Below are 8,588 nucleotides of genomic sequence, written 5' to 3'. Positions count from 1 at the left end.
GTAGATATGTGGGGGCGTGTTTAAACGAGGCGTTTTAGGAGGGCGTGGACGAGTCTTAACTTTTATAAAGAATTTCTCTTTGGGTTTGAGACTTTAGTCTTTGTAACTTTAGGGATCTTATCTATTCACGAACAGCTTGTAACACTCCAAAGAGAAAGGAAAACTTGAAATCGCATCATATGACCTCTTTAAAAAATTTTAAATGATACATTTTATTTAAAAAATAAAACTATTTAATTAATTTAATTATTAATAATTTAATGATTACTCGGTCACAATTCAGCCATTGTCAGATCAGAAATGGCCAACAACTATTCCTATTTTTATCAGCTTTTATTAGCTTAAGAGTGGTAATCAACTTACCTGTTATTTTATATGAGCAAACTGACAAATATCTAACAGATATGGGTCTTTTAAAAAAGAAAATCACTCCAAATGTGTGCTGTTGTTGTTGTTGTTTTTTGTGCTGTGGATAAAGCAAAACATTTTACCTGCCAGCTGAGCTAACTAAATAAAATAAAAAAAGCTAAAAAGTATTCAAAATTCAGCAGCAACAACAACAAGTAATAACAATAACAACAACAACAATAATAATAATAATAAAGAATTTAAAGATAAATTCAGTGCGTGACTGAACTGTGCTAATGAATCAAACGGAATCATTTTAGACCTTTTTGCGCAAACACGTTTGATCGACTCACTAGATCAAAAGAGTGATTCGTTCGAGAATCAAGCAGAAAACACACAAACGCGACATGATTCTTGTAATATTATCTGGGAAAACTACTCTCAGGCCACTAATGTCCACTGACATATGAACTGGGACATCTTGTTCGTAAATAAACTGAGCTGAGCAAATATGAATAAATTAAGCTGTTTCGGTCAAGCAGTTATTTAAAAAGTCGGTTGAATTAATGGTTCGATGACTCACTCATATTACACAAAAAGACTCACTTGTCAATTCACGGCACCTACTCTAATAATAGAACGAATCTGAATGAATCTTTTTAGTGAACTGATTCTCAACATAAAAAAATGAGTGGAATGAATCAAAATCTTCATCACTACAGATGCATAGGTAACTGTGCAAACCTCTCACTACAACTACTAATCACAAATAATACATTTAAAATAAATTAAAGTATTCCTGCAAGAGAAACAAACCTTCCACTGTCGCAACAACATATGTCAGAGTTACATTGTTGACCACACATTTGTATCGTCCTCTACTCCTCGTATCTACTTGTTTCACAAGCAGCGATGCGTTGCCATCAGAGGCGCTGCTGTCGCTGATGAGCCTCACGTTGCCATGACTGGGCCTCTGTCCCGCTTGCTGTAAACTGAGAATGAGCGCCTCCTGCTGGTACCACTGGATCTTCACATCACCATTAGTGGGCGTGAAAGAACAGGGAAGAATACAGTCCCCAGAGAAGATGCAGGTCACACGAACCTCTGAAAATCATCAGCAACAACAAAAAAGCTTTCAGATGTTCCTGCATATACGAGAATGATTTATAGACCTTAGTCAGGCTAGACGCCGTACTGAATGAACAATTGGTATGTTGTTAAACAACAGTACAATCCACTGAACGCACTACTGTAGGCCTAGTTCTATCCTCACAACCTCGTCAAAGATATGGCATTACCCTGACTAAGGTCTATTAGTAGCCTATCATTTAAAAGGAATAATACTTGCTATGAATTTATAACCTTTATGTAGGGATTTCACATATTTGGACTCTTAAAATACATTTACAAATACATGAATGCTGTTGCATTAGCACTTTATAACAAAACACCAAATAAAACAACATTTGCAAACAAATTATTTTAGTTATTATATAATTTCCAGTCAAGATTTGTGATCTAATACAATGATCATATGTGATAGCTGCAAATTCTGCCATTTAGTTAGGTAGATTTGTTGGTAAAAGTTACTAAAAGTTGCTGTGATGTCATTCCGTGATTATGCCGTTACGTAACCACAGCTCTCTTCAAGTTGTTGTGCTGTTTGGTCAGCTGTTCAGTGGTTTCCTCTTTTTGTGTGATTTAGAGGGAAAATGTCTTTTTATCATTTGAGTCACTTTTCAAAAGTTGCTCAAATTTGCCAAAAAAAAAAAAAAGCTATATTTGTTGCTAGGTGCTTTTTGAATGAAAAAAAAGTTGCTAAATCTTGCAACAAAAAACTAAACAAAAAATGCTAATTTGGCAACATTGTTTGTCATATGCATATTTCTATAGCCCCAGTTTCCTCACCACATACTGCATGGGTGTGCATGTGTACAAAACATACATATATGCACCCATATGTATGCAACCTTTTTTCTCAGAAAAAAAGTGAGTTCTGCTGCCCCTATTTGCTGTCGGGCCATCACTCTAAGAGGACAGGATCAGTAATGACCACTTATGACTGTGATTGTTTAACGTTCAACAGCTAGAAGATTGTTTGGCTATAAATACCAAATAAATAGAACAGCGGCAGAGTGCATGCTTTTATGTTGTGACACGGTCGTGGCTTTGCATGCATCGCAAGTCTGAGATCGCACAAGATTATCTCTTTATCTACAGATTAATCAGCACTGATTACATCTTTAAGTGTGCCAAAATCCTTGTTGCATTGCAAAAGTTATTGTGTATTGGAACAGTTGTGGTTTTACTTATGTTTCTTAACTTATCTTGATGTCTTACATGTAACACTTTCCTTTGTGCTAAGTGTCTAGTGTAGATCTAATATAGAGTGTCCCTAGAGAGGTCATGGCTAGATGAAAAAGTCACAGTGACTGTGCAAGTCACAAATGATGGGCCAGAGTAAATTCTAGCAGACTCACTCATCTCCTTCACTTGCAGACTAGGAGGGGCTCAAAAACCCATTAGCTGAAATTCTGCCTCCACTTGAGATCTAAGAGTAGCATCCACTTTAATTAAAGCATCCACTTTAATTACATAATAATTTATGTAATTAATAAATTATTTTATAATAATAATTAATTACATAATAATTAAAGCATCCACTTTAATTACATAATAATTTATAACAAGCATTCATCTTTCCTGGCATCTTTTCAGTCTGGCTGATGATCTGTTGCTAATGCACATTTGAAACTGGCAGGTTCAGAAATCAAACAATTGTCAAAATATTGGTAACTAAAAATAAAAAAATAAATAAAACTTACAATTTTAGTAAATGAAATAAAGTTAAAATAAACAAAATAAAATATAAATATTAGATTTTAAACTTATAAAATTATAAATCTTGCCTTGGCAACTAACTGAAATGCATAAGTTTAAGTTTAAGTAATAAAATAAAAATAAAACTGATGTAAAAATAAATAAAAACATTAAAAAAAACAAAAATTAAAAAAGAACAAAAATTAATAAAAAGTTAAACTAAAATTAAAATGAAACTGAAAATATAAAAAAGCTAATTCAAAATATCAATAAATATTATAGTAGTATATAAATAATACTAAAATAACACTGCCTAATACCAAAGTCCTTTTAAGTATATTCTATAGTCTTTGCTAATACATACTGAACCTACATAATAATTTATGACATCTGAAGCAATCATGATGGGTAACTAAAATAACTATAAAAAAAAAAATTGTAATTTGAGCACTGTAAAGAATTCCTAAGGAGGGAGTACTTAATAACTAGAAAACAGATGTCTGTGGATGATCTTGCCAACATTGATGCCTTATTCCATCCACTTGAATTACATAATAAGGTATATTCATAACATACTGTAAGTCTTTCCTGGCATCTTTTCAGCCTGGCAACTGTGACGTACAAACATGAATTGATAAAAAAGTGACTAGTTGAAAATGGCAGGTACTAAAATTAAAGCAGATCAAGAGCAAAAAAAAATATTTTTTTTTACTTCAGATGAGTGATTCATGAACAGTACTTTGAATTGGTTGATTCGATCAAGGAAAGTGGTATTCTTACAAATAAAAACCAATGGCATACTGGAAAAATTAGCAAAAAGTTACTTCACTTTCAGAAAAAATGTCAAAAATCACAATAAAAGTTAATCTTACCTGGAACCTTACATGCCACTAAGGAAAAAATCCATAAAACAACACAAGCGCCATAGTGGGTCCTTGACATTCTCCCTCACAACAATGTTTTGAAGCAAAGTAAGAGTGCGGGACTAAAAGAAAAGAGTAGACAGAAAGAAAACTGCTGAGAAGATGAGACTCTTCAAAGAGTCTCTCTCAGGAACGTAATCAGACCCTGTTCCTCTTTACTGTTTCACAGAGAGGCAAAAGTAGCTCCTGCATCCACCTGAATGAGAGTCTTTGTGAATATAAAAACAACAAGAGAAAGTAAATAGAGAAAGTTCCTCAGGTGACTTTTGAATATTGGCTCTGCTATGCTGTGAACTTGCTGTGGGTATGAATGACAGAGAGGGAACGAGAGATAGAAAGAGAGAGAGAGAGAGAAATCAATTATTCAGGTGCTGCACAACTTACTGATAAAGTTTAATGCGCCGTCAGCCGCAGCTTTTCACCGACGGTGTGTGAATATAAAACAGCTCGTTTGGGTTTGTCTTTGTCAAGACGGTGAACGCGCTAAAGAATCACGATAAACAAATCAGTCCACGAGTCAACATCAAATCTAAACTGACTCTGTTTACTGTCTTAATACACGTTCCCGTGAGCGAATAATTCACTGATGAGCTTCTGAAGACACTTAAGTGTTGGTCTTCGATATCTTTCATCAAAATGTAATAACTTGCAGCACCTTTGAAACGACCTTCCTCTCCACCTGACTTCAGTTTAATGTTAACCACCAGTAGCCTACACAAATAGCAGTTTGTCATTCTTTTTAATTCCTTATTCAGTATTTTACTTGGAAATGTCTGATTTGGCAGTGAAATGGGAGTTTTTCATCAGACCTTCTAAATGAATCCAATAGAGAATGAACTGCTGCAGTACTTGTGAGAGAGAGAGAGAGAGAGAGAGAGAGAGCGATAGAGAGAGAGAGTGGGTAGACAGGTTTTAACGCCTCTTTCATAGATCATGAGTCACTAAATGGCAGCTGAAACCCTTTACTGCCTACCAAGTACTCCTGCAAATAATTTTACGATAACCTTCCCACATCGCCCCAGGCCAACCTTTCTGAAGCTCCTGGTCTTTTATCACCACCTTGCACTTTGTTGAGGTTTTGCTAAATATAGGCATGCTGCAAATGTCCTTGCAACCTTCTTGCTCAATTTGCTAAACTCTAATAGTGAGGTAAGCATGTGTACTTAACAAGTAGTGGATTGCAGTAACCCTGATGGTTAGTAAAGGATCTTATGACGTCAGAACATGAAACGGTTGTTTCCTTAAGAATCCCTAAAGATGGCCCAATACATTTTTCTGCTTGACATTCCAGACTCAGCTCCATTTGTCAGATGTATAATGCTTAGAAGTTTAAACTTGCGGTATTTACAGACTATAAACTTGTGGTATTTACAGACTTTGACAGGTGCAAGTTGTCATACCAACCTTATAGGTTTGCCAAATGCACAGACTTGAGATGTGAGGAAGTGCTTTACTTGTCTAAGATGATCGAGTGCCCGCAGTGCAGCAGAAGTGGTCAATGTGTCTGATGACATGGCAGTGATGCTTCAATTCTGCCAGCAGTGGCAGTTCAGTAAATACTTCCTCTTGGCTTTAATCACACTGCACACAAATGTGATTTGGTTTTCATATCCAATCTTTAGGAATGACTGTTTGCAATGTCATTTTGCAACTAATGACAAATCTATCTATCTATTTTTCTGATAAACTCTATGGCCTTAAAACATTCAAACTTCTGATTAGGCTTTCTCAATTCAGGTTTTACTTGGAGCAAGTCCATTCACTTGGCCACGTCCCAGAGCAGCTGTTTTCCACATAGATATGTATAAGGTTTTCCAGATATGCAAATAAAGTTGTTAAGGTGTTTGTGACGAGTGGGGCATAGTTGCGGGAACATATTTTATCTGGGGGGTGCTGGGGGTCACTGAGCTTTTAACTTACAGAACTTGAATGGGAATGACCAAAATCTCCACGATTACGTTTCAACAAATGTTACGTACATTTGTCAAATCTGACCACAATAGTCTTATACATTTTGCCTTTGAGCAGATACAAATATTTATTTTTCTGGTGGGTTTAGATAAAGCAGCTCTTTTAATCCTTAAAGAGATAGTTCACCCAAAAATGAAAATTACCCCATGATTTACTCACCTTTAGGTGTATATGACATTTTTCTTTTTTTCTCTCATTCATTTTTCTGTATGGTTTTGAGACTCACAAATGCTGTGATTCATGCAGTAATCACAGAACATCACGTTGTTGTAAAAATATAAGTGTTTTAGATATACAGTATTCTTGGACATCAAAAACTGTTGTTTTTTTTCATGTTTTAGGTTAGAGACAGAAAAATAAAGTCCTTGAAATTACATTTATGTTCACAGTTTGTAGATCAAGTATTTAATAAACAGTTCTAAAATTACATTTCCACTTTTTCAAATATCAGAATATTGAAAGCTATATCATCTACTTCAAAATTTTGTGATCACAACAGTATTAGCTCTCCTGTCGTACAGTATTTGGCCACAAGAGGATGTTTATGAAATTTGTGTTGATAAACAAAGATGACGTGTGATTGTGGAAATGACGCTTTTGCTGTGAACAGCTCTTTTATCCTTCTTATAATGATTAATGCTCTGAATAGGGAAGGATGATCCAGGTTCAGTGTAAAAGAGCAGCTTCCTCTAGATGCATTGAGGCACGTGCATGTCTCTCTAGATGCCAGCGCTCTTCTGTGCCCTCAATCAGACTCTAATCCTGGATTAGAGGAGCATGTTACTGCTCTAGGATTACTCTTCTACTGGCTGCAATTTTATTACTGATTGTGTGCTATACTGTGCTTCATCAGATACTCGATTCGAATACTGTTTCGGTTGTTTCCTTAAGAATCCCTAAAGATGGCCCAATACATTTTTCTGCTTGACATTCCAGACTCAGCTCCATTTGTCAGATGTATAATGCTTAGAAGTTTAAACTTGCGGTATTTACAGACTATAAACTTGTGGTATTTACAGACTTTGACAGGTGCAAGTTGTCATACCAACCTTATAGGTTTGCCAAATGCACAGACTTGAGATGTGAGGAAGTGCTTTACTTGTCTAAGATGATCGAGTGCCCGCAGTGCAGCAGAAGTGGTCAATGTGTCTGATGACATGGCAGTGATGCTTCAATTCTGCCAGCAGTGGCAGTTCAGTAAATACTTCCTCTTGGCTTTAATCACACTGCACACAAATGTGATTTGGTTTTCATATCCAATCTTTAGGAATGACTGTTTGCAATGTCATTTTGCAACTAATGACAAATCTATCTATCTATTTTTCTGATAAACTCTATGGCCTTAAAACATTCAAACTTCTGATTAGGCTTTCTCAATTCAGGTTTTACTTGGAGCAAGTCCATTCACTTGGCCACGTCCCAGAGCAGCTGTTTTCCACATAGATATGTATAAGGTTTTCCAGATATGCAAATAAAGTTGTTAAGGTGTTTGTGACGAGTGGGGCATAGTTGCGGGAACATATTTTATCTGGGGGGTGCTGGGGGTCACTGAGCTTTTAACTTACAGAACTTGAATGGGAATGACCAAAATCTCCACGATTACGTTTCAACAAATGTTACGTACATTTGTCAAATCTGACCACAATAGTCTTATACATTTTGCCTTTGAGCAGATACAAATATTTATTTTTCTGGTGGGTTTAGATAAAGCAGCTCTTTTAATCCTTAAAGAGATAGTTCACCCAAAAATGAAAATTACCCCATGATTTACTCACCTTTAGGTGTATATGACATTTTTCTTTTTTTCTCTCATTCATTTTTCTGTATGGTTTTGAGACTCACAAATGCTGTGATTCATGCAGTAATCACAGAACATCACGTTGTTGTAAAAATATAAGTGTTTTAGATATACAGTATTCTTGGACATCAAAAACTGTTGTTTTTTTTCATGTTTTAGGTTAGAGACAGAAAAATAAAGTCCTTGAAATTACATTTATGTTCACAGTTTGTAGATCAAGTATTTAATAAACAGTTCTAAAATTACATTTCCACTTTTTCAAATATCAGAATATTGAAAGCTATATCATCTACTTCAAAATTTTGTGATCACAACAGTATTAGCTCTCCTGTCGTACAGTATTTGGCCACAAGAGGATGTTTATGAAATTTGTGTTGATAAACAAAGATGACGTGTGATTGTGGAAATGACGCTTTTGCTGTGAACAGCTCTTTTATCCTTCTTATAATGATTAATGCTCTGAATAGGGAAGGATGATCCAGGTTCAGTGTAAAAGAGCAGCTTCCTCTAGATGCATTGAGGCACGTGCATGTCTCTCTAGATGCCAGCGCTCTTCTGTGCCCTCAATCAGACTCTAATCCTGGATTAGAGGAGCATGTTACTGCTCTAGGATTACTCTTCTACTGGCTGCAATTTTATTACTGATTGTGTGCTATACTGTGCTTCATCAGATACTCGATTCGAATACTGTTTATTCTCTTTTATATGTGTAGAATCTGACTGTCTCT

General features: G+C 35.5%; 1 protein-coding gene across 1 annotated transcript in view; it reads right to left on the bottom strand.

The window, feature by feature from the left end:
- The window catches only part of hhla2a.1 (HERV-H LTR-associating 2a, tandem duplicate 1), a 6,560-nt gene extending 2,450 nt beyond the window's left edge, over nucleotides 1-4,110 (bottom strand). Inside the window, exons 1-2 of the mRNA XM_016556691.1 lie at nucleotides 4,041-4,110; nucleotides 1,165-1,452 (exon numbers count right to left, since the gene is read on the bottom strand). Coding sequence (XP_016412177.1) covers nucleotides 1,165-1,452; nucleotides 4,041-4,110 — 358 coding nt within the window. The remainder of the gene's footprint in view (nucleotides 1-1,164; nucleotides 1,453-4,040) is intronic.
- Nucleotides 4,111-8,588: the final 4,478 nt, after the last annotated feature.

Source organism: Sinocyclocheilus rhinocerous, unplaced genomic scaffold, assembly GCF_001515625.1.
Source record: "Sinocyclocheilus rhinocerous isolate Xijiao unplaced genomic scaffold, SAMN03320098_v1.1 scaffold106, whole genome shotgun sequence".
Classification (NCBI taxonomy): domain Eukaryota; kingdom Metazoa; phylum Chordata; class Actinopteri; order Cypriniformes; family Cyprinidae; genus Sinocyclocheilus; species Sinocyclocheilus rhinocerous.
Note: the sequence above shows the minus strand (reverse complement) of the source record. Positions and strands in the feature narration are given on the sequence as shown.